Below are 27,501 nucleotides of genomic sequence, written 5' to 3' on the forward strand. Positions count from 1 at the left end.
GGGTGGATTGGGAACTTAAAATGACCACGGAAAAATTATTGAAGTGGCCTTATGTGGGCGGGGCCAATTCAACTGTAGGCGGGGTCAACACAAAAGGAGGCAGGATTTACAACTACTGGAATTTGGCTGTAGTAACATTTACGAAAACCTGGATGTGATGACTGAGTAGGTCATTTCTAAAGGAATGCAGGGAAAAAGCTGACAGTCCTTTGTTATAAAAATACACGAATGCTTTTGCATTGTTTGCAACTGGTTTATGCCTCTGTGCTGCAAATTGTTTAGCTGCATACTAACATATCCTTCCAATACTCCGTTCATAGAAACATTCTTGACTTTGCTTAATAAGTTCTATTACGAAACATGCTGGCACAATCGTATTTTATCAGTCTGCCAGAGCTACATATGAACACCTCCCTGCACTGTTGCATCTTTCCCTGACGTCACCAGATGCAAACTACCAGTCAATTTTTTTTTTAGAAATATATATGCATGTAGAATTTTCCTTATCCTTATCATAAATTGATTTCCATGTGCGATCACCACAAAGGTGAAATGCTGCAAGCATCTGCAACAGGACACTACTTTTGCAAGAATTCTGTATAAGCCTTCAATGTGCCCAGTGATTGGGGTGGGTTCAAATAATAACAATGCAGAGAGGGTTGGCAATGGGATCAGTACAGTGGGGACTGACAGTGGCATAAGTGAAGGGGAGAGCTATATATAAGGGTTTGCTGGTAATATATTATGTGCAAAGGAGGCAGGATTGGTGATTTAGTCAGAGCATTGGGGCTGGCCATATGTTCCACAAAGTGAACTGAGAAAAGGACCAGTGCAAGGAAAAAGGCAAGCAATAGAATTAATGTAAGAACCACTAAAGTATCACCAGATGGAATAAGGCTCTGGGGGGCCTGGGGCATCTAAGATAGGAGGGTAATGATTTTAGATACATTTTAAACAAATACACAGGCAAAACTGTGTGCACTACTGTTAGGTGCAAGCAGCTCAGCCTTCACAATACAGTGTAAAGTGGGGCCTACCTCCAAACTATTTGTCTTGAAAGCCAGATAATGCGAATGATGTTGATCTCTGTTTGAGTGACAGTTTACCCCCAGACAGGTGCGGAGTCTAAGGGACGAGAGGTATTCACCAGAGATTCCCGCAAGGGAATATGGTCTTAGCTGCTCTCAAGCGCAGGGGGCGCAGAGCAGATAATTCGGAGAACCACAAAGTAGCTGTAAGGCAGATTAGAATGTAGCATCAGGTATATGGCAATTCAGGAACTGGATGGATGCTATACGATGATTAGCAGTATAGCCACAAGTTTTGATAGTGGAATAGGCTGGAGAGGTAGAGCTGCGAAGCGATGAGCTGCAGGACTCAGAAGTACTGAGATATATACAAGTATAGCAATACAGGAACAGGACGGATGCTGAGCAATGCAGTACAGCCACCAGTGTTAGCAGCGGATTAGGCTGAACAGGCAAAACAGGTGTAGCTGTGAAGAGATGAGCTGCAGAGAGCAGGAGTGCAGAGATCCACACAGGTGTTATAACTCTGGAACAAGACCAATGAAGAGCAATGCTCTGCAGTGAGGCCACAGGTCTTGACTTTGGAATAAGCTGAACAAGTAATGCTGAGATGCGATGAACTGCAGAGAGCAGAAGCACTGAGATCCACACAGGTGTTAAAACTCTAGAACAGGACCGATGACGAGTGAAGCTGCAGCGGTAGCATGAACGGTCTAACCCACAAAGTCAGTAACAGTGGTAAGTATATGCATGAACAGGAGTTTGAGGTGATGATTCCTATAAGGTTGGTAGACCTGATGTTCTGACACCCATGGAATGGAGGAGGACCCTTATAAAGGGAACTGGCTGATGATCATCCAATCACTGCGGAGCAGAGATTTTAAATGTTCCCTTGGCTGCGCATGTGCAGAATGCTTGGCAAGATGGCATCCAAGGATTGAGGAATGCCAGGCTGTACAGCAAATAGCAGTAACCAAGGAAAACCAATGTACATAATGAACAGAATGGAACTAAACTGGTGAGATGCGTGATACTGTCCTTGAGCCGGACCAAATCCTGACTAAGCAAGACAGTCACCCGAATTCTAGACTGCTACACTAGATTAAGGACAGTTGGCAGATTGTCCTTCTGTCTCTTACCTGTTCTTGTTACTTTCACCACTTGTGACTGCTGGTGTCATTAGCTCAGTTGCTATTTGTCTGGGTCCTGGAATGTTGTTTACCTTTTTGATTTGTCTGAGAGCCCAGCACAGCAGTATACACACCATTACTTCTTAAATTTGAGCCATGCACCCGCGATGCTTTAGTCGAAAACCAACGGATCTATGCGTCAGAGACCTTGTGCCATCACAGCCAACCTTTTGATACTATGTAAATTGCTCTGTGTGCACATCACTACAGGATTCTGGAGAGTTGCAGAAGTGTGTCTTTACTAACTAAAGTCATGTAGAATAGAACATGGCTGCAGCTGCACTTCCTGTATAACAAAACACTTCCTATAACAAGTGGATGTCAATGATAAAACGTTATTAGTAAAAGTAACTTCAAAGTTTTGGATGGATATGTATTTCAAAATGTATGCAGTGAAATCATAACTATTAACCATATAAATATAGGTAAACGAATGACACACACTCTTCAAAAAAATAAATAAACCCAACTCCTCAGCGAGTAATTTTCTAACTACACAAAACACAGAGACAGAATGATGGCAGCACAGACAACGGTCATGTCATTGATAGTGCAGAGTCCAACATTGATGCAGGGCGGCTGTAATAGCCATGTGTTTGGTGAGGAGAACACAGTGCAAGATAAGAGAGAGCTCTAACTTGGATTCCCAATGTTGGGCAAATTTGTTAAATAATAGTGGGCAAATAATACTTTGTATAATTAGCTGCAAAACTGATATCACAAGTTCCTAATGAATGGAGAAGCTGCATTTTCAGAAATGTTGGTTCCATCCACTATATATATAGGCAGCAGATGCATATTAATCTGCTTACCCCATTTGTCCATATTTAAAAATACATAAAGAACGCATATAAACTAAAATATAAGTAGTATTGACATACAAAAATGTTTCCCCAAATATTAACAAAGATAGTGCTGTATGAATAGATAGTAAGGATGAGCGGACTCGGATTCCTGGAATCCGAGCCCCCCCGAACAGTGCGATCCGAGTCAGATCTGAGCACTGTCCGGGTATTCCCGCCGATTCCGAAACTTAAAACGAGGCTCTGAGTCATAATCCCGCTGTCGGATCTCGCGATACTCGGAACCTTTAAATTCCCCGCTTGCCGCCACCATCTTCACTCGGGCATTGATCAGGGAAGAGGGAGGGTGTGTTAGGTGGTCCTCTGTCCTGCTATTTCTCGTGCTGTGCTGTGCTCTGTCCTGCTGAGTCCAGTGGTGCTTTTGTCCTGTGCTTTGTCCTGCTGAGTCCAGTGGTGCTTTTGTCCTGTGCTCTGTCCTGCTGAGTCCAGTGGTGCTTTTGTCCTGTGCTCTGTCCTGCTGAGTCCAGCGGTGCTTTTGTCCTGTGCTTTGTTCTGCTAAGTGCATATTTATTTTAAAAGTATTAAAAATTCTTCCATAAAAAGAAAAAAAAAGAAAAATTCTACAAAAATCCTTTTAAAAAAATATATAAAAAAAAAAGTCCTTGCTGAGTCCAGTGGTGCATCAGTCCAGTGCTCTGTCCTTGCTGAGTCCAGTGGTGCATCAGTCCAGTGCTCTGTCCTTGCTGAGTCCAGTGATGCATCAGTCCAGTGCTCTGTCCTTGCTGAGTCCAGCGGTGCTTTTGTCCTGTGCTTTGTTCTGCTAAGTGCATATTTATTTTAAAAGTATTAAAAATTCTTCCATAAAAAGAAAAAAAAAAGAAAAATTCTACAAAAATCCTTTTAAAAAAATATAAAAAACAAAACAAAAAAGTCCTTGCTGAGTCCAGTGGTGCATCAGTCCAGTGCTCTGTCCTTGCTGAGTCCAGTGGTGCATCAGTCCAGTGCTCTGTCCTTGCTGAGTCCAGTGGTGCATCAGTCCAGTGCTCTGTCCTTGCTGAGTCCAGTGGTGTATCAGTCCAGTGCTCTGTCCTTGCTGAGTCCAGTGGTGCATCAGTCCAGAAACTGAGGGAAATAATCTCTCAGTGGCTTAACCCACTTAGACTCTCCTGGGGATTTGTGGGGTCAGACAACGCCAGTAACATTGTGCGGGCATTACATATGTGCAATTTCCTTTGTGGCTCCATTATCCCAATTAAAAGGATTTTTACCTGTTGGTGTAAGGATGTTATAAACACTACACTTGAAAGCTTGAGCCTTTAAATGAAAAAGTCACTCTTCATTGCACGAAGATTTGCAACAGGGACAGTTTTTTTGTTCACAAAGTCAACAAATAACACTTCGACGCTGTCTGTCTTTGACATACTTGATGGGATCTCAATGATGAATGCTCTGTACCATGGTCGTCAAAAACAAGAGGTAGTGACGCGCTCGAACTACACCCTCTATATGCTGCAGATGTAGGAGCAGCCATATGTGCAGTGGAATTCAGACCAGTTGAGGGTGATATATTGTGGCCCCGGTACCAAATTGGGTACCGGGGCCACTCCACTACGCAGTCCAGATAGCTGTGCAGTGGAATTCAGACCAGTTGAGGGTTTTATATTGTGGCCCCGCTACCAAATTGGGTCGGGGGCCACTCCACTACGCAGTCCACATAGATGCGTATCAGATATTAAACTACATTCACTGTTGCTGCTGTACCCAAAAATAGGTACTGCAATTCCAAACTACGTTCACTGTTGCTGCTGTACCAAAAAATAGGTACTGCTATTTCAAAATACGTTCACTGTTGCTGCTGTACCAAAAAATTAAATATTGTACCTAAAATCAATATTTTGAGGTGTGAGGTGTTCCGAATAGACTGGAAATTAGTGGAAATGATTGTTATTGAATGTTATTGAAGTTAATAATAGCGTAGGAGTGAAAAATAAACAAAAAACTTGATTTTAACCCTTTTTATGCTTTTTTAAAAATAAATCAGAACCCAAAACCCTAAATCAGAACCAAAACCTTTCGTCAGGTGTTTTGGCAAAACAAATCAGAACCCAAAACCTCAAGCTAATCAGAACCCAAAACCCAAAACACTAAAAGTGGCCGGTGCACACCCTTAATAGATAGCCTACTGACAAAATGTATGATATTAAGTCTGTGTGTACAGCATACATAATATTTCATAATGATGGTGATTTGAATTTATAAATCATACGGAGGCATAAAAAGCTGTTGGGTGACTGCTGCAATGCAATCTGCTGACCAATGGTAAATTGCACCCATTTTCCCTCATTAAGAGGTAGGAGCAAATCCAGCGAAGGGGTATAATTTTGCATTTGGACAAACCATGTTGGGTGCACAAAAAATATATTGCATGCAGGGAAAATACTGCCTGCTTCTGCACACACTGGGCAGCTTTTTTCTTAAACTACAATATAGAGTTGAATTAGGATGTGCTCCCTTCAGTACTCTAAATCTCTCTGCACTTTTTAAATTTGTATCCCCCTGCAGCACAACATGGTTTTGCCAAGGAACAAACTAGTTGTATTTATTCCTAACTTAAAATGAGGTAGGAATTTGAAAACACAACTGTATCTGAAACAAATTGGTTCTTTCCCCTAAAATAGCTGAAACGGCTTAGAGTGCATAATTGTATGTTCTAACATGACACACCAGTGCTAATTAAGACATAGCTTTGAGAGTGGGACTCTAACAAAATGAGGATCCTTGATGTTATTAATGTATAAATCTGCCAACAAACATGTTCTGTAAATTTATGTTGATCAACTTACATTGCCTACTCTCTGAACATGATCATTGCACCTTCATGGGCTCCAGCATTGCCCCTCTATATGCTTCTCTTCATTCTTAGTACCCATCCATCATTGCTGTGTAACAGCTTTTAATACAACACCATCTGCTTTTAAATTATAATTATATTCTTATTCTGTCTGTGTAACATGCTGGAGAAAACAAAGCAACAATGCATTTATTCCATGTTGTTGTTTTTTTATTTTTTTTTATTTATAAGGTACTTTTGCTTTTTGAAGTTAAAAGTGCCCTTAAATTTGAAACAGGAAATCGGATTTGTAACAAAAGTGTTAGGTTCTTAATCAGCAAAAGAAAGCAAACATTTAATTTCATTTCATGAGTATGAGGACTGTAAGCACTGGTATAAGCTTCTGGTCTGATGTTTAAACTCGTTGTACTCAATGCTGTAATAAGATGAGTACTTCATCAGCGAGGGACAACAAACATCTCATAGGTCCGACTTCGAGTGCCATTGGTCTTGGGTTCTGGTGTGATCTCTATGTCATCCTTGTCCCCTGTGTGCTTCAATGTAAAATTTTGCAAAATAGTGGTGAGGAAAAGGAAGAGCTCCATGCGAGCCAGACCCTCCCCCATACACATGCGTTTCCCTGTAGAGACGGAATGAAAACAAAGCTTTTAGAACAGGTTCAGATAAGTTAAATTATAATTACCTGGAACTAATCAAAATTATACCTAAATTCACTTTATAAGAAAGACTATTATATTTTGAAGAATATTTAGTATAAACATGAGCGTATACCTCTCTTTACAAATGTCTATGCACTGTGCATATTACTTGCTATTCTAAGGCATAGTTGCCTACTCTCCCGGAATGTCCGGGAGACTCCCGAATTTTTGTGAGTTCTCCCGGACTCCCGAGAGAGCAGGCAAAAATCCCGGATCCAGGTGTCCTCGCTGTTGAAGATGGCAGGGGGCGGGGCTAAATGCATCATCGTGGCCCTGCCCCCTGCTTCGATTGGCTAAAATGGCTAAATTGATTGAAGGGGGCGGAGCCTAACGGCGCCCCGCGTGTGGCCACGCCCCTGGACGGACCCCCTCCTGGACAAATGCCTCTAAAAGTAGGCAAGTATGTTCTAAGGTAGAGTGAAATCTAATCCATAGATAATAAAATATAATAAAACTGGGGACAGTTATTGTAAGCAAAGTGCACGTTTTGCTTTAAAAAGCATTAAACTTTTAAAAAAAGTATCTATGAAACATAGGAATACCTTTACTTTATTCAGCAAGGACAGAAATATAAATTATATAGAGATATTTACAATGAACAGTACAAACTTCCATCAAAACAACCAGAATTGACATTTTTGAAAACAACAGCCCTCCTGATTTTAACAGAGATGAACATACAAACAGCCAGATTTATCAAGATGGGGTTTGTAAAATCGCCACAAAACCATAATTCAAACAGTCAAAATAAATGAGATGGTTGTGATAGGCGACATTGCTCAAACTGCATGATGCTTTAGCTATTTTGCCATTCAGAACACAGGAGGAAGCACCATTGACATATACCATACTTACCAACTTTCTGTTGGTGAAATCCGGGAGCCTGCAGAGGAGGTGGGCGTAACGGGGGGGGGGGGGCTCCAAATGGCGTCATTTTGGACCCACCCCCATGACGTGATGACGCAAAATGCGTCATTTGACAGCGGGGGACGGGGCCAAATGGCGCGATTCACCGGGAATCGCGGCGTTTGGGACTTAATTCAGCCCACTTCACTAGCAAGTGGGCAGAATTATCCAGATGCGGGGGATCGCCACACTCGCCCGGGAGCCCGGGAGACTCTCGCAAAATGCGGGAGTCTCCCGGATATTTCGGGAGAGTTGGCAAGTATGACATATACATTTATTGATTAAGGGGCAAAATTAATTTATAATTAACTTATGGGGCAAATTTTATTATTCATTATATTATGGGGACAAAAATATTGTATTATATTATAGGGGAAATATGAATATACAATTATATTAACTGGACAATATTATTTGGTTATTAACGGTCTATATAATTTTTTATGATGCACGATGAAAATTTGCTACTATAAGTTAATTATAAATTAATTTTGCACCTTAATCAATAAATAATAATTGCCACCAAAATGTCTATGTCCATGGTGCTTTCTCTGAATGGCACAATAGCTCAAACAGCATGTGCTAATAACCCAATAAGAAGCATGTATTAAAAAAACCTGTCTTTGTTCTAGCAGTTTTGCAATCCACCACCCAATACCAGGCATTTTACATCGTTGCCTCATGCAGACCCATAGTAAATGTGGCAGCTTGGAGCACTAAACCACCGACAATGTGTGGCGGTTTAAAGATGCCACCAAATATGTTTCTTAGTAAATCTAGCACCTGGACTTTGCATTTTGTACAGGTGCAACTGCATTTCTATTCAGGCATAGTTATCACCACCTCCCTACATTCTATAATCACACCTCCTTTATTAAATGAACAATAATATTGTATTAATGCTCCACTGTTTGTATTAACATGAGCCTTTAATAAATCAACTCCGCTAAATACCGGGATATATTGTATGTGTATTGTTCATATTTCATCATATATATGTGTTTTTCTGTTCTGTTCTGCAAATAACATGATGGCAACCCCATTGCGTTCCCACAGCATGTTGGTGTCACTTAAGGGAACTGATATGCTACCACTTGCAGACCCAGAACATCAAGCATTGTTCCCTGTTTCATTTCTATTTTCTTTTTTGCTATTGTTATTACTGCTTTGTTGCAACATACTTGATATACTTAAACTGTCACAGAACATCAGAGCCAGTATAGCCATACTAAACATAATTTTCACTATTTAGCTTTAAGTAATAATGGAAATATTATTAACAGTAAAATGCTGGTACCTGCAGAAAATGGCATGAATGCATCATGCTTCCTAAAGCCACCATTCTCGTCAAGAAAATGTCCAGGCTCAAACTTTTCTGGGTTCTTGAATTGTTTGGGGTCTTTCAGGACGGAGGTCAGGACTGGAGACACCAAGGTTCCCTGAAATCATATTCAATTACTTTTAATCTTGAGCATGGACACATCCTAGGAAGTATGTGAGCATAACAGGGCTTATATGGTGCAAGTGTAAGAAAGAGGTTATATTTGGGAAAGATATGATCACTATACAATGATCTATATACTGTATATATGATCTCATTTTCCAACTATCTCTTAACACTGTCTATCCCGGACAAGAATACCTTGGGAATATGATATCCCCTGAAGGTTATGTCTTTGTTGGCCGCACGGAACAGTCCTGCAGGGACAATATCGGCAAATCTCTGGATCTCATGGATAACAGCATCTGTGTATGGCATCTTACTCCTGTCTTCCACTGATGGACAGCGATCTCTCCCTATTACATTGTCAATTTCCTTTTGGATAGTCTCTAAAAAATTATATTAACATTAGAGGCACAGTAAGAAAAAAATTACTTTTATTTCCATTTACTTTGTTAATTTATTCATACTGTTTAATATTAAAGAACAAATGTTCCAAACAAATACTGTCAGTATTCTATGCAATTTATATGTAAATAGGCGCTCACGGATGTATACAGAGATCTTGGAGGAAATCTTTTCTTGTACTGCCACAATTAGAACAATTCACATGTAAAATATAAAATACATAAATTGCATAATATAGTGTAATATGTTCATAAAATTATCACTTCCACCACAATGGAGAATAACAGAAATATCCCAATGATGGTAAAGGATTTTCAATAACCACTGGTGAAGAAAGGTGATAGTTTGTTAATCATATGTTTTGTACCACATTCTCCCTTTCAATCTATATGCTTACAAAATGCCTCCTTTCACAATGACAATGTATGAACCTCACACTTTATCCTCCACGTGAATGATAATTATATAAATGATTTCATTTCGCATCAATGCCATAAAAAAATAGAAAAAAACTCTCTAGTGCATTACCTTTTTAATTAAAAATATTAAAGGTGGAATAAAAACATTCATGATACATAATCATAAAAACTTTGTAGAAGAAAAGTATACCGACTCACCAGGTAATCATATACCCAGTCTATTATTATTTATATATGTTGTCAAATTAGCTGGGTTGGTGCACCCTACACATGTGAAACTAATAGTCACATATAGAGGTAGAAAGAAAGGAAAACATGTCTTATAGGGGCACTCATGATTATTTGTTGATATAAAACATACATTTTATTGATTCATTTAAAAACTGTGTTAAAGTCCCAAATTAGTACCATAGTACCACTAGTAGCGAAATAAAACCAAAAATAATAAATTAATTACTCGAGTTTGAAATAAACTGAAAACAAATATAAATTTAAAATTGGCAGAACTAACTGCCTTGCCTCGCTGTGTTGATAATTTATAAATTCCCTATTTATACTGTATATGGGTAACTATGATCCTCATGCTGCCCTGTTTAATGATATTATAAACAGATATTATAAACAGATTATGGGAATTTAGAAGCGTCAGTATAAAAAATGTAAGTGAATGGAATTTTATAGTTTTACAATGAAGACAATAGGAAAAGGGGTGGCATTGCATACCTCTGTATACCGGCCTATTTTGACCATTTCTTTACATCCAAATTTTTGTTATCCTTATTGTGTCTGATAGAGTTACCGAATGTGAGGATGAAATCATGAGTCTGAATAATGTTAAAACAGATCTATTATTAAGTTTGACAACTGCTACAATCACTGGTACCCTAAATTATGTTAGGCATGTACATACCATCTATGTGCAAGGACATGCAGAGAAAAATATGATCATATCTCTGTATTTAAACATTTGTAGCTGAGTTAATTATTGTTCAAATAGTATATATAATTTACACATTTTTAGTTTTCATTGCAGGTGTACACAAATTGATAAAAATGAAAACTATAAGAAGATGTGTGAAAGAATACAAAACACACAAGATAAAGAAAATAAATAAAACTTATAAAAACCATAGCAATATTTGATAGAGGTGCCACAGGAGCACCAAAACGGCCATTGGGTAGTTTATGAGCTCTGTGCCATCAATGCCAGCATAAGATGAGTATATTGTGAAATAATTATACTTCTGATCTGTCTTTATTTGACTTTATGCTAAAGATGGTATAATGGAACAGCTTAATTTTTGGACTTTAAAAGTAACAATAAAGTTTATTTGTATATGAAGTGTTGGTTCCCAGTCTTGTCTGGACAGGCATTTATGTGCAATTTATTGAACCTGGCACCCTCTATGAAGATTTTGGATTTTTGGATGTGTTGTATGGCTCCTATTATATATTATACTTGTAACGTGTCCAATTGATGTAGACACAGTTAACCGATTCTTGGAATTGTTGGAATATTGCAATAGAAGATGATAGCTGAATTATTTTATTCCAGAGAAAAGAGTAACACCCACAGTAGTGTCTTCAGCTTTGTCACACGTTGGTCTCATGAGAGATTAGGTGAGACTACGGGCACAGTATTCCAGCAGGAGAATCTTCAGTAAGGAAAACAATTATGTCAAACTGACTCTCGATGGGCGGCGGCAGCAGCCACTGCTAAGGATGGGGTAGGGTTACATGGAATGATGTATAGACAACATTAGTTATAGGCAATTAATGTATATTATCCATGGTCTTCTGCTGAATTACAGTAGAAATATCTTTAGGTGTTGTGCATTTAGCTTAATCATATGCAGTAGGTGTGTGCCAGGAAAAGAAAAGAAAAGACAAGAAAAGAAAAAGAAAGTGGAAGGGGGAAAGTTGAGAAAATATGAAGTGGGAAGATTGGTACTGGGAGGTTTAAAGAGAAAGTTGTGGGAGGTGGAGGAGATAAATTTGTACCCTGGATGTTATCTCTATTCCACTAACACAAATGAATGCATCTTATTGTACAGTACATAGTGTATATCCTCATGATAGCAATATATAAAGCAGGACAACACTTGGGTGTGCAATCCAACAGTGCTCCTAAATAATATAGAATATAGTATATAGTATATATGTAGTGCCTTGTGCTTAGCTTATATAGTACATTTCTCACTCTAGTGTGTGTGTGTGTGTGTGTGTGTGTGTGTGTGTGTTATATATATATATATATTCATTGGGGGGGGGGGGGGCAAAAGGCCAAGGACTACTATAGGGCTTGGATCAGTAACTGTAGATATAAAAAGACTACCAATCCTATTTTAATTTTTGTCAGTGTTGCAGTTGTTGGAAAAAAATGTATTTATACACTATTAAACACATATTATTATTAATAATTGTCTCCTCTGCCTCCCTGGTTCCTACCCTCCTGTATATATGAGATAGTGCTGTTTCTAGCTCAAGCCCTCTAGCACTCGTGCCTTTCACATGGAGAAACTCAATGGTCATTAAAAAAAATGAAAAATCTGCTGATTAATGATTGATTTAAAGAATCAACACAAAGTAAGCTGGTCATTTCAATACGGATCTCCCGAACATAGATGCATTTACTGCTCCAAATAGATCACAAAAGAAGAAGCTGCCCAGAATGGGACACAATTAACTTATAGGGAACCAACTTAAAATAACCCTGCAAGAAATGTGCTCTAAACATATATAAATCAACATAAACTTTTCAAAACTTTGCCCTTTAATTGTCACATTGAAAAAGGTACACCAAATTATCTATAGTTGCAATGTGTCATACAGTAAGGTTGCATCATTTTAAATGAAAATATTAACATTCAAAAACGTTTTTTCCCAGAATAAAGAATTCAGCATTTTATATACATACAATCTCTTACAACATGCTGCTGTATCACAGTAAGCAATGATATATATGCTTATCATTAATGAGTATTTATAACACATATGTATATATATATATATATATACACAAATACACTCACTATAGCATAATCCATTTTCATATTATTATTTCCTCTCAATATTTAAGACCTGTTCCCTTCTACTAGTGATGGGTAGTTCACGAATGATTAGTTCAAATGAACTAATCTTCAAAGTGAATTAAATCATTTAGTTCACAGCTCTGGCAAAGATTAGTTCACCAGGAACTAAAACAAGTGGGAGAAGTTAGAGATAAAGCCGAGCAGCTCCAGCAGCCTCACTCACTGTCTCATTCACACTGGCTCTTTTGTTTCTATTCAGCTCTCTCATTTAATACTCATGAGTCAGTACCACTAAACTACCAAAGGTGGCACTGCTGTGCTCAGACATTGTGTGAGACTCTGGAGCTGATCACTGACTGAGTCATGACTCATTCTCATGGCTGGAGTTCATTAGTTCATCTAGTTCATTTCACTCAGTGACTCATACGAGTCTTCAAATTTTTCTACTCTTTTGAATCTTTCCACTCTTTCAAATCTTTCCACTCTTTCAAATCTTTCCACTCTTTCAAATCTTTCCACTCTTTCAAATCTTTTCAATCATTTAGATCATTTAGCTCATGAGTCACAGGATACATTCCCTTCCCTGTCAGCTCAAGACACACTGCATTGCTCAGTGCTGCATGTTATATACTGTAGTTCTGTTTACTGCACCATATATACAGGGGAGATGTATTAAACCTTCAAGATAGATAAAGTGGTTTCTGTCATTTTATAGACTCTGATAGATAAATGACAGAATCTGATTAGTCATAATTGCCAACATCATGTTGGTTATGACTGGGAGTTCCTGGAGCGGGGGTATTGGCGTAGGGGGCGGGTCTTCATGAATTGCGCCATTTTGGCCCCGCCCCCAGTGACTTGATGCCTATTTGGGGTCTTTTTACAGCTGTAAAAATTCCCCCCTAAAGTTTGATACAGCTCCCCTATATCCTGATTTCACTGATCTCAATTTTAAAAGCAAAAAAGTGACACTTTATAATACTCTTAATTTGGGTCTTTTTCATTTGCATATTATGGAAATAAAAAATAATAATGAAAATGTAATTAACTTTGCAGAGCTCAACATGTCACTACTAGTTTTTGTATAAGTGATTGCCCTTTTTAAAATATTAAAAATGATCTGACATATTAAAATTATCTGATCATTTTAACAGGACTATACCTCATCTAATGAGATGTAGTATATATGCCTACAATATGTGTAATAGACTAGATCTATGTCTCCAATCACTTCTCTCAGCAGTGTTCCAGAGCCAGTGATCTAACTGAACTAACTGAACTACTGAGTCAAATGAGTGAAATGAGTGAAATGAACTACTGAGTGAAATGAACTAATCTTTTGAACTAATCTTTTGTGTGAACTAGATCAGAATGAACTAATCTTCAAAATGAACTAGATTTCCCATCACTACCTTCTACTGTCTCCTTATTACTGTGATTGTGTTGGTACTTCCTGATTGTGTGACTGCCCATACTACAAGTCCCAGGATCCCTGGAGAAGGAGGCTGTCCTGTGTATTACTCACAAAGAGGCTGGCACAGGGACTGCAGATGCTGGAGTGTACACATACACAGAGCTGCTGGCTTGATCTTTGTGTCTCTCATCATACTTGTCAAAGTCGTATAATTGGATGAAAATGTATATTGATTAATATTGTTTTACCGTGCGATTGAGATTAGTACACCACGTGTTATGGCGCAATCGCACGATAAGTCATGCACGCATACACTCACACATTCAAATATACATATATTTCATATTTATAATAGTTCCAATCCACAGTTGTTTATGAGCAGATGTTATTTGGTTTATAGTTATATATTATAAGGTTATATGTACACTTTAGTGATATTTAAAATTCAGGTCACGGGAAGCATGTCATGTTTGGTATCATTCTAATCCCCTACTTATCCGCAGTTGTCCGGTTCATTCGCCAAAAGGATCGCACGTTGCATGCGCTAGTTATCGATAATAGGGAATAAATGATTAGAATGATATTGTCTGTGTAATGCTAATAGACCAGTTTAAACTAGTTATTGGCGGAAACATTAGTATTCATCATCTGGAGAGCTGACCCCCACCCTTGGAAAGCTGAACCCCACCCTTGGAGGGAGTTGTTTGAACTGACCTATGGATTGCATTACACTGGACCTTCCTGAAGCCTGAACCTATGGAAACTTTCCAAGTCACCTGTATTGCATTTACTGTAACACCAAATGTATATATACTGCTCCCTGGAATCAGCAAGTCAGTCACACTGACGACAGCCTTCAGGACTGAAGGACTGTAGCTGGATCCAGCAGAGCGCAGCGGGCGCAGCATATGTATGTATGTATGTATGTATCTATCATGTATCGGCTGTACTGTACTTATTTATTAGAACTGTTATACTTTTGCTTTTGCTAAATAAATTGCTTGTGCTTTGGAACCACACAAATCGCATAGACAATGCTTATTGGAAAATGATAAAATTACTTGAATAATTTGGTGGCTCATAGCTGGAAGATAAGCTACCGGGCGGTACGCAAAGCCTATGGATTTCGGTTACTCAACAAAGGGTGGAGTGACGCGTCATACACGGGTAAGAATGCAATGTGTTTAAAACCTGTTCATCATTCTGTTTTGTGAAACAGAATGTCAGTTTTTGCATAATCTAAGGAGCGCTAACTTGAATCTAGGGACAAGAAAGAAAATTGTTTCTTTTAATGTTGTGTTGTAAATGTATTGCATTGCATAGCGTATGTGTACTTCTGGTGTTGTTGCCATGTGTTTAAACAGTAATTTTGATAGTTTGTTATATGTATAGTATAATGACTTGCTAAAGCCTCTGAAAAGATATTACTATTATTTGGGAAATTAATTTTCTGCGCAGAAAACAAAGGTGTATGTGTATATGAATGGTATGCATAAAGAGAAGAGTTGATTTACTGTTGAACAGAGATGTTGTTCAGGTGTGTTTGACGAAACACGGTAAAAAGGTGACCTGAAAACAAAGGTTCTGTTTGGAAGGATAACACGGTATAAAGCAAACTTTGTGTGAGTGGCATTCTGTTCTAACAGAAAACAGGGGATAAATAGACGCCACAGATGATACATGGCAGGTATACTCTAAATGAAAATAACAGGTTTTCGTTACATTCCCAATAGTAATCGCAAAGCTTACTGATAGGTAGTATCTGTAAGCGGTGCGATTGGACAGCATGGTTAATTGTGCAACCGTGATTGTGACTTGGGAGATGTGGGAGGAAATACGTTGCAACCACTGATATTCTGATAAATATCAGGTGCTAACAGTTGTAAAGTACTCAAACTAGGAAATGCAGGGTATTGCGAAGTTGGTACTTGTCTGATCCCAGTTGTGTTAGGTTGTTTCTCCATTGAGTACGTTGACAATCGTGTGTTATTGTTCAGTGGTACTCAGTTATGTGGAGTTGAGGGGACGTACCTGTTGAAATCGTCCACACACAGTTGTGTGTTGTAGAGTGTTGAAAGAATTTGCTGGAGAGATAGGGTATCGAGGAGCTGATATCCCTGTGGTCCGCATTGAGATTTCTGGTTCAACATGGGTGCTAAGGATATGCTAGAGATGGCCGATTGTGTGCTGCCTAAGGAATGGCCGATTGGTTCAGTGAGGTATGTTATGCATAATAAATATGGTGCATACTGAATTGCGTACTGAGATATATGGGTCAAGATGACCCGGGAGTGTGTGAGACCTTTCTCAAAGATTGGCAGTCTTGATTCAGAGGTGTTAAATAATGTTAGAGATAAAATACTGTTGATTAAGTCAACAAAAACGAGAATTTAACATGATGTTTAAAATGGTGGCAACGAGAAGAGAACACATGGCAACAGAGCGCGTCCAAACCGGAAGTAGGCTTGGCGCAAAGAGCGCACACAGCGGAAGTAAGCGTTGCAAAGTGTGGAGAACTGAGCGCAAGCGCGCCCCTGCTGCCAAATGCGGTTGAGGTGGTAAATACAGCCGATACCAAAAATGTTAAAAGTGTAACTAATTTGTATAATGTATTAAGTTACGTTAAGAGTAATGTTTCAGAAGAAGAAAATGAACCCACCGTCATTTCAGCCATTGCCCATGCCAGTTACATGCAAGAGGCATCACACGGACAAGGAAAAGGAACGGGGGCAGCGGCTGAAATTGGTGAGAATAATGTAGAAATTTATACAAGGAGGAACACCCATTGTACTGCAACAGTAATTCCAGCAAGTAGTCCAGAATGTAGTGATTTGGTAGGTTTACATCATGTCTGCACAATAGCAGTTCCCAATGGGAAGGCAGACAAAGATGGTGTAGTTCCCTTAAAATATGTAATAATGCATTGTCCATGGACTAGGACTGAACTGTTTTCAATTATGTCTGATTTCCCTGATCCTAGAAAAGATTTGGCCAAGTGTCAGAAATTTATTAGACATTTAGGTAATGCACATGAGCCTACTAATAAAGATTTGGCGAGTGGTGTTGAGGGCCTGTCTTCCTTCGATACGGATATGCAAAAGTTCATCAAGGCTTGTATGTTGGAGGAGGATAGATCCTTAACAGAGGATGATAATCAGGAAAATATTAAACATATAATCTCACAGTTGGCCATATATTTTCCAGTGATAGCGGACTGGAGAAAAATTTTCACTATTAAACCAAAAGGTAGTTAGATTGCAGCTGACTACTTTGCTAGAGCTCTATCAGCAATGACTAAGTACACAGGGATACCAGATATACAGGAAAATGTACAACACAGGGAAGCAGCTGTTACAGTACTAATGGATGGTCTCAGGGAGGATCTAAAGACCAGGGTACAAACCTCGTTGCCTAATTGGAGAGGACTCACGGTAGATGCAATTAGATATTCTACCGTGGAACATGATAAAAACAATGTTTGTTTTTCTTTGTTATTTGAAAATCACTTTATCTTGTTCTTCTTTTTCCATAGATAAGGACAAACAAAAGAAATATATGTTTAGCGATTAAGAGGATTGATAGAGGAGTACAAAAAATTCTCTTGAAAGACAAATTTAACAATGGATCATTGTAACTCTTCTTTATTTGCAGTGGCTCATGATAATTTATTTGGCAGAGATTCATTATTCAAAATGAAATGTGTATATACCCTGCTCTAATGTCGGTTTGTGTATTCCAGACACACACGGGAATCACAGAATATGCGTTACAAAGAGTTAATTTTGCACTTCTCTATTTTAGTCAGGAACTCTATCGCAAAGGTATATAGATATTGTGATACCAAGTTCCATATGAGCTAACGATAGCCGACACTGGATTGGACGGGTGACGTAACCCTCCAGTTAAGTATTCGGAGGGGTCATAGTTTAGTGACTAGCTAAGGGGATTAGTGGAATAAGTAGAGCCATTTTCCCATAGTATCCAAACCAGCTGTCATGTTTGCAGTAAAATCTCCTTTTCCGCTTTTCTGTTTGTTTTCAAATCCTTGTGTTCTTATTATTTCTTTGCTTCCTATTTCACAGTCTTTACATCCCTTATCAGTATCTCACTCTTGTAAAGAGATATAAAAACACGTAGACATGGTCTCATTCATGGCACTAAGACATTTGTGACATCAGAGTCAGGGATACACACACTACATTGGCCTAGTCATGGAAGTAGCTAGGGGTTTGTTTTTATGTGTAGAGAAGCTGCTGATTTTAAGCAGAGGGTTTTTGTTGTGGAAATAGGATTCATGTTTTATAGATTGTATATCTGCCTTTTTGTCTCCTGTGCAAAGTAAGCCTCTATATATGCTCAAAGGGTGGAGACAGGAGATCGCTGGAGGTTAGACATACAGATGTGTATCTCTGTGTAGAATATTGGAGTAGGATTTTTGCCAAAAGACCTGACATAACGTAGAAAATGTAAAATTTTCATGTGTTTATATTTTTCACCGTAGACAGACATGTAGTGGATAATTATAATAATTGACGAGTGTTCTAGAAATGGACCCCTTTGCCCTCGTCACTTAGCCAAGTAGCTGAATGTGTGGGATTGAAAATGGCTTGTGAGTTGGCAGAGGGAAAATCAATTGATATACATTTGTCTTCAATATTTTTCTAGTATAGGGGCGAAGTTGAGGCAACTGAAGAACTTTTTATAGCAATGGCATTACATAAGTAGGATATTACATGGAGGACTTGTGACAGTGACAAAGTTACCAACTGAAGTAGCTGTTAGTTAAGTCCACACTCACACACATGACTGTACATGACTGTCACACAAGGGCGGACATAGCTGTCAAATAGACAGCAGGATTTTATGTGACAGCTGACAAATCTATGTTTTGCTTTGTTTTTCTGTGTATTGTTTTAAAATTGTGTATATACACACACACACACACACACACACACAAATTAGATAATATATGAGATTTGTGTTACCTGAAGAATAAACAATCTGGAAGGTGAAGGGAGGTGGTCAGGAGTCTTCTGGGCCCTGGAGAGATGGACAAGGTAGACCTGTAGCTCCCAGAGTGTATCTTCCAGGCCTAGCGGAGGCAGCACAAGGTCTGGCTCAGCTGGGTACAGAAGATATATGCAAGCTGGTAAGAGTAATATGGGTGTACATCAGACGTTTCTTCTCAAGCTAGTAGGAAGGCAATGTCCTGTCTTGATTGAGAGAGAGTGTCAGGAAGACAATACAAATAGAGCCATCCCATACCCCTCCTATAGATGGACTTTCTCCAGGTAAAACAAATCCACGTCATCCAATTACTACCTTGCAGGATCCTTAAATATGTACTGGTGTAGCGATGAAATATATCTGGGTAAAGGTGTATTGAAATGTTTCTAATGTATTGCTGTGTCATACTAAGGGCTTTTGTTATTCGATGTGGTATCACTGGAGTTATAAAAGGTGATAGGGGTATTCATGTTATTGGCAATAACTGTATAATGTATGAGCAGTGATAGCAAGTTACATACTTTTGATTAGCCACAAACCAGTGAGAAAATAAAGAAACAGTACTAGCTAGAACGAATTGAATAGAATGAGGGTTGAAACTTGATTGGAGTGGCTGGTATCTTCGGCCACTAGTCCTCCCCACTATCAAAATCACTCCTAAACTGCCTCTTAACCTGTCATCTTCTGAAATGTTTTTGACTTTTTCTTGATGAGTTTGTAATGGAGAGATTGTTCTAGACCTTGAGAGGAAAAACAAATAGTGAGACAGCAACTGAGAACATTCGAAACACTGTCTCCTGAGGTGTTGGACGGTTATGATGTTGGATTGGGAGAGTAAGTTGTTAGAGAGATTTCTCTCAATGTTTCAATCTATGTGCAGTATATCTATGTCATACTTTGGTGCTGGAATAATAATATATATAAAGTTATCTGTGTTTTGAAACTGTCTAGTGCCCTGTCTATCTCTCAAGAGAACACCAGTGTTATTAAGGACTAACTCGGTGATCCTCGTGCAGCGCCGCCCTTATTTTCTGTCTCTTTATGTTTATGATCAGCACGGGTGGTTATCAGCAAACCACCACGGGCGTGCAGCAGCTGAGGTACATTTAAACTATCTTGATACACTGTCCCTTCTGGTTTACAGCTATACCTAGAGTCACCCCGGCAGGTTCTCCAGTGTGCGTCAATTAACCCCTGGTGGGTTATCTGTTTTAAGTTGTGGAACTGTAATTTCCTACATTCAGGTTGCTTAACTAACAGGTACCAAGTGTGGACGACCAGCATCACGTCCTTAGGGGAAGCAGTGAGACACCGGTACCCATTCCATCCACTGCACAGGAGTCAACACCCGGGGAAGGTTCCAATTACACTCGTGAATCTGTTCTGGGAAATCCCAATTGCAGTTGACAACACCTGAGCCAAGGAATTTGCAAAGGCTGTTATCCAGCATGAAATAATAGTTTTTCCTGTTTCTCCTGTTCTGTGTTTCTCTCATCTCATTCTCTTTTCAGGACAGTCAATTCTTCAATTGTGAACAGGTGACAGAGGCTGGTTCAGGTAGTGATATTGAGGAGTTGGGGATGAAGGAGAAGTTGGTAGCATAATCGGTCCAGCCAATTACTCTATTCAATTCAGGGGTAAAGAAAAATTTGCTAACCTTGGAGCTTGGAGAAAGTGCGAAGGGCTATTGTCTGAGGAGTATTATGTCCATAAGTACGTTGACCCCATAGTTAAAGAGAGGTACATCCAGCGATGCCAGTCCAGTAATATTCGGACTTGAGCAGGCATCCTTGAGAATGATTATCATTCTTGGGTGGGTAAGGTTGTAGACCAAACAGTGCTGGGTGTAATCTCACGTGCCTCAGAGATCATATCGAGTAGGACTAGTTCTCTTTCCACTAAATATTCCTGAGGTACCCGAATTATGGTGTGGGAGGTCACTAGTGGAAAGGTAAGACCACTATGTCCCTTAGTTTGGAGTCTCCCAATATTTGGCAGGCCTATCACTGTTTCACATACAAAGAAATTTGAGTATTGGGAGACTGGGAAGAACGAACAGACAATAACCCGCCCCACAAGTGTTGAGGAAAAGAAATGTTGATATTATTAGAGTGTATATACTAACTCAAGCTGAAGGAGATCGTAAATGACATTGGTGATAGGCATAGGATGATGTTATTGGTGAATATGTATTACTTAAATGTTGTCTGAGCTAAAAGACATGCTTTGGACAGATGAACATGTTAGGCATGAAGAACTATTGTAGGATATTCTATATTGTTGATACATGTTCTATAGAAGCCTTGAAGGGCATACAAAAGGTTATCTCCAAGCTCCAAAGGTATATGTTCCATAGTAAAAGATTTTTTTTTTCTAAGAGTATGACTCTCTTTTATGGTAACCTGTCTGAGATCTACAGACAGAGTGGACATAAGCAAAGGGTGGAGCTGTCAAAGTCATATAATTGGATGATTAATGATATTGATTAATATTGTTTTACCGTGTGATTGCGATCAGTACGCCACGTGTTATGGCGCAATCGCACGATAAGTCACGCACGCATACACTCGCACTTACACATTCATATATACATGTATTTCCTATAATAGTTCCAATCAACAGTTGTTTATGAGCAGATATTATTTGGTTTATAGTTATTTATTATAAGGTTATATGTACACTTTAGTGATATTTTAAGTTCAGGTCACGAGAAGCATGTCATGTTTGGTATCATTCTAATCCCCTATTTATCCGCACTTGTCCGGTTCATTCGCTAAAAAGATCTGAACGCAGCGGGCGCAGCGTATGTATGTATGTATGTATGTATGTATGTATCTATCTATCTATCATGTATCGGCTGTGCTGTACTTATTTATTAGAACTGTTATGCTTTTGCTAAATAAATTGCTTGTGCTTTGGAACCAAACAAATCGCATAGACAATGCTTATTGGAAAACGATAAAATTACTTTAATATACTGCACTAGCGATTGTTTCTGCCTGCTCACTTGCAGAATTGGTAGGCTGCATGCAAACCCCAGACTGCATAGACAATAGGGACTTCCCTGTCTGATGCGATGGTTCCGGAGCCGTATGCGGCTCTTTCAGCCATCTGCTGTGTCTGTAGCAAAGGGGGTGAAAGAGCGTCTCTCTGTCACCCCCTTTGCTAAACTAATTACGATTTAAAAATATAAAAAGGTAATATGAGCCGGCAGAGGAGAGATTGCTACTCCCCCACCGCAGCTCCCTGCTGGCTGAATGACGGAATAACGCAGACGTGACCCTAAGGTCTTGTCAGCATTATTCAGTTGATAGAGAGCGCGCCGAGGAGGAGCAGAGAAGAGAAGATCCAGGACCAGGAAATCACCCGAGTGAAGGTAAGTAAGTAGTAAATAAAAAAAATATATTTTTTGGGGCTGAATAATAAAAAAGGGACCTACAAGAGGGGGCTACATTATAAAAAATGGGAACTACAAGAGGGGGCTATATAATATAAAAGGGGGCTACCTAATAAAAATGGGACCTATAAGAGGGGGGCTACATTATAAAAATGGGACCTATGCTGAAATATAACTTTGTTTTCTCTGTAGCAGTTCATTCATTTAAAAAATGCAACACACTATAGTTTTTTTATACATAGCATAAAGGTAAAAAAAAAGCTATATATGCACTGTTATCGTCATTTTAGATGTCAAAATGGTTTTGTGGCTCCAGAGGCTTTTTTTCCTCCGAGAAATACATAGTAAGGACCCACTACTATACCCCAAGGTATAGTTAGTAGTGTCCCCCAATGGAGTCAGAGAAATGGATTTTACGATGAGTAAAAATCTTATTTTCCCCATTTTAGTGTGTACTATCATTGAATATTTCTAGAGAAATCCTCATATGACAAACTAGAGTTCTGATTATGACCAGTTTCATTTGGGGGTAAATCTTACCTTGTATTTCAGAATATTTAAGCAGAATCAGGAAGCCATATCTCAGTGTCATACTTGTAGTCTCTGTCCCAGCAAAGAATAGGTCACTTACTGTCCCCAATAAGTTATCTTCATGAAATTCAGTATTTGGATTCTTTATTTCCTGTAAGATTATTTTGATGATTTTGTTAGCAGGCAAACAATATTTAAAGCCCCTCCACTCTTAGTAGAAGGGTGTGTATTTATATTTTGTTCATTTATTGTCCCAAGACTTTCCATAAACTCACCTCTTCCATCTTTATAAGGAAACAGTCTATGAAGTCCCGTGGGCAGTTCTTATCCAGAGTATTTTGGTGCAACCTCACTCTGTCCCTCACAAAGTCTATCAGCTTTTGGAAAATGGTGAACCGTTTCAGCTGAGGGCCAGGGACATAGCTCATCATGGTTGGGAATAAAACTAGAAGCTGAAAAAAGTTACATTCAGAATATAAAATAGACATAGCTACATAGTTGATGAGGTTGAAAAAAGACACCAGTCCATCAAGTTCAACCTATTTTGGATCCCCTGCGATCCCTCGCTTATATTTGAAAATAGATCCAGATTAACCCACCGCAAATCTGTTTCAATCAGGAAAAATCCCTCTAGACCCAATATTGAAGTCCTATTTTTTCCCTGTATCCACTACTATCCTTCATTTTAATTAACGGTCATATCCCTGGATACAGTTTTCCGCTAAAATTTGTCTAACCCTTTCTCAAACATATCAATTGAATCTGCCATCACAACCTTCCCTGACAGTGAATTCCATATCTTGACTGCCCTTACTGTAGAGAACTTCTTCCTTTGCTGGTTGTGAAACTTCCTCTCCTCTAACATTAGGGGGTGAGTGTGTGTCCTGTGTATAGTCCTTGGGGTAAAAAGTTCTCTGCATTGACTCTTAATGTATTTGTTCATAGCAATCATATCCCCTCTTAGATGCCTCTTTTCTAAAGTAAACATGCCTAAATTGGTTAACGTTTTATCATAACGCAATGACTTGATACCCTTTATCAATTTTGTCGCCCTGCTCTGAACCTTTTCTAGTTCCCAAAATAACTTTTTTATATATTGGTGCCCAGAAATGTACTCCGTATTCAAGATGAGGTCTTACCAACAATTTATACAGTGGCAAAATTACACTGTCTTCCCTTGCATCTATGCCTCTTTTTATGCATGTCAATACTTTATATTTTTTACAATTTAGATTTTGTTGTTAATATTGTCATATATTACAATATATCCCATGCCATGGTCACTCTATAATTATATGCACCCATGGATATTTAAGGATATTTAAACAAAATGTAAATTATTATCCTCACAGCAATATGGAGAGTACATTAACAGACACCTGGGAAAGTAATCGTAGCTCGTTTTTCTTCCACGATTGTATGAATGATTTTACTTAAACCCAACATCACAGTTAAACAGTGTTACTAGACCGCTATAACTGGCTGGGAAATGGGTTGATTTAAGCATGATTTGTCAGAGCTTATTTTGGGACAACTTTGGAGACTTTTTAATTAAAGTATACTTTGTATACATTTAGGGCCTGAGTCATTAAGGCACGTATCTGCCGATTTTGAGCGTATCGTATGCAAAATCACTCTGCGCATGATCAGAACTTAGACTTCTGCCCGTGAACACAGCCCTGTCCATCCACATAAGTATTGTACACATACTGCAGTATCTGGTCTAGTAAAAATACACCCGCAGTCAGCACCACATGTATCCTACAATGCGTTACTTGTTGACTTGGGAGTATGCAGAGCTGATTTACGTGTGGTTTAAAACAAAAGCAGGATGTGCTCAGTATACATGCTTTAGTGACTCAGACCCTTAATGTTTATATATTTTAGTTAGTTATGTTATTTCTTATTAAAATATTCACTCTGAAATTATCCTACAGTTGTTTTATTATTTTCTGCACTATAGGTGGAAATTAGCTTTATGAAACATTTTGCTTTTATGTTATTCGATGGGAGTAATATTTAGTACTTAGATGGTAATGCAACTTTACTGAATTCACCTATGTGTTGAGCCTATTTTGGGCTAGTCACATTACAACTTCAAAATCAGTAATTTGTTTATGCAACACCCATGCAAATTACTTTGAAACAGAGTTTGAATTTTCATAAGATATCATTAATTTGCTTATACTTCCTAATACACCAAAGGAAATCAACCCAAGATGGATAAAAAAGTGTTTTTTAATGAAATTGATCAAAGTGAACTAGCAGCAAATGTGTACATTTTTTTTAAAATACCACCTACAAAATGTTGTGATTCCTGCTTTGGCAGCAATCCATTTTTCCAAAAGAGTAAAAAACAAGATTCAAAACGTTTTTGTTTTTTTTATTAAAAACAGTACTTGAAAATGAATTGCAATTTTTGTCTTGGATGAAATGCATAAAATGTGTAGAAATAACATTGGTAGATCAAAAAGTCATACCATAGCATTATAACCCCCATTTGGAATTTTTTATGTTTTTTGCAGTATCAGTGTTATTGACTGGTTATCCCCAGGCAATAACTACTAAGGGGGTGCATCATTTTAATAAGATGAGTGTCCTCTTTCAAATGAGGGTCCCCCATAGTTTCCTGGAGCCAGAAAGGGCTAGATCTAGGCTTTGCAACATTCAACCCCATTCTTGGGCTGCTTAATGATTTTTCTATAGCGTAGGGTGTTTTTCTCTGGGAATCACATGGGATCACCAAACAATAACTACTAAGAGGCCATATAATTTGGAATAGAGGACTTCCCTCTTTCAAATGAGGGTACCCCTGAATTTATTAAAGCCAGGATGCCGGAGATCATTGCTTCTCTGAAAGGGGATTTCAGGACTTTCTAAATGGACCACATTGTTTTAAAGATGGGTTTCTCCTCATTAAAACAAGGGTACCAATGAGTCTCTGGGAACCAGGATGGGGGATATAAGGCCTTTTTAGTGCTCTCCCTCATTCCTGACTTTTGTGATGTGCACGGAGCAATTATGTCATCATTAGTGGACTCTTCATCTGGCCACCACCAATAAAAGATACCAGTGGGAGATGGGTAAAGGGGTTAGGTGAGCCCCATGAGTGCTAAGGACTAGTGGGACACATGTTTATCACTTATATATGTGAGGTATATGTTGAGCACCTCCCTTCTTTAGCACTGAAGGAGTTAAAAACTGTATGTCCATATACATGTTTATTTAATTTTAATTCTCGTATGACTACATTACCATTGTGTTTCACCCCTTGAATCACCTTTCTTGAGATGTGCTCTGATATCCACTAAAGCAACATGTTTTCCTACTCTTTTTGTACTGAGAATTCAAAAGTGAGTGGAATTCACGTTGGTTTATGACTGCACTCAAAGAATCAGGCTATCTCACTTTGGCTTCACATTTGTAACCAATAATTCCAGTTTTCAATCCTCTAGGATATGATGCCTAATCAAATAAGCACAGAGGGGAGATTCACCATTCTTAAGTTATACAACTAAAATTTCAAAGCACATGTGGTTTATATATATATGTATATATATATATATATATATATATATATATATATATATATATATTAGAGCTTTGATTCCATATCAAAATTCCACATCAACTGTCATTGATGTGGAATTTAGATGAAATGATCAGAATGATAGAAATTCAAAGTAACAATGTCAATAACACCGTGTCCATCAAATTATTATATGTTTCTTAATAATTACCTGACCCCAGACAGTGTTAATCAGCTTGCCAAAATCTGTAATATGCGTCAAAAGTGTTATGAATTTCTCATCCTCGTAGTCAAATCTCTCACCAAATACAACAGAACAAATAACATTGGAAACAGCCAAGTGTAGTAAAGAATCTGGATCAAATGGTGTGCCTGTAATTAAGTAAATAAGACCAGTTAGTCTTTATTTTCACTGAACAAAATAATAGCAACATTATAAATGGCAGAAAGAAATGCATGTTATTACAAAGGCTGCTGTGCTTTTTACGCCATTGACCCAATGGTATATTCAGCCAACCATTATTAGCTAAGCTCTATGGCTAACTGGTAATTGTTTAATCAATTTAGTTAATTACTAATACTGGATGTACAAAACGTGTACTGAACCACAAACAATAAACATTTAGCTTTCATCTGTCTAGTGGGTGATAGACAATGAAATACACCTAATTGCTTTTTAGTAAATGAGCCATAATAGCTGTTTTACATTGAAGTATTGCAATTTAAGACATTATGGGATAGTTCATAAGTCCCCCTAGTAATTAAGCTGATTATTTTTATTTTTATGTGTTTTATATATATCTTTTTGGTTAATTTAGTTTAATTGATAAGCAATTGAGAGCCATTC

At 38.4% G+C, this 27,501-nt stretch overlaps 1 protein-coding gene across 2 annotated transcripts in view; it reads right to left on the bottom strand.

The window, feature by feature from the left end:
• Window positions 1–6,059: 6,059 nt before the first annotated feature.
• Window positions 6,060–27,501, bottom strand: part of LOC142102228 (cytochrome P450 2C28-like) — a 41,184-nt gene continuing 19,742 nt past the window's right edge. The window contains exons 4-9 of one of the 2 annotated variants that reach the window (XM_075186948.1): window positions 26,866–27,026; window positions 23,401–23,577; window positions 23,135–23,276; window positions 9,119–9,306; window positions 8,774–8,915; window positions 6,060–6,491 (exon numbers count right to left, since the gene is read on the bottom strand). In XM_075186948.1, coding sequence (XP_075043049.1) covers window positions 6,310–6,491; window positions 8,774–8,915; window positions 9,119–9,306; window positions 23,135–23,276; window positions 23,401–23,577; window positions 26,866–27,026 — 992 coding nt within the window. In that variant the 3' untranslated portion in view covers window positions 6,060–6,309. The remainder of the gene's footprint in view (window positions 6,492–8,773; window positions 8,916–9,118; window positions 9,307–23,134; window positions 23,277–23,400; window positions 23,578–26,865; window positions 27,027–27,501) is intronic. The other variant, XM_075186947.1, reaches the window with a different exon arrangement.

This window comes from Mixophyes fleayi, chromosome 9 (assembly GCF_038048845.1).
Source record: "Mixophyes fleayi isolate aMixFle1 chromosome 9, aMixFle1.hap1, whole genome shotgun sequence".
NCBI lineage: Eukaryota > Metazoa > Chordata > Amphibia > Anura > Limnodynastidae > Mixophyes > Mixophyes fleayi.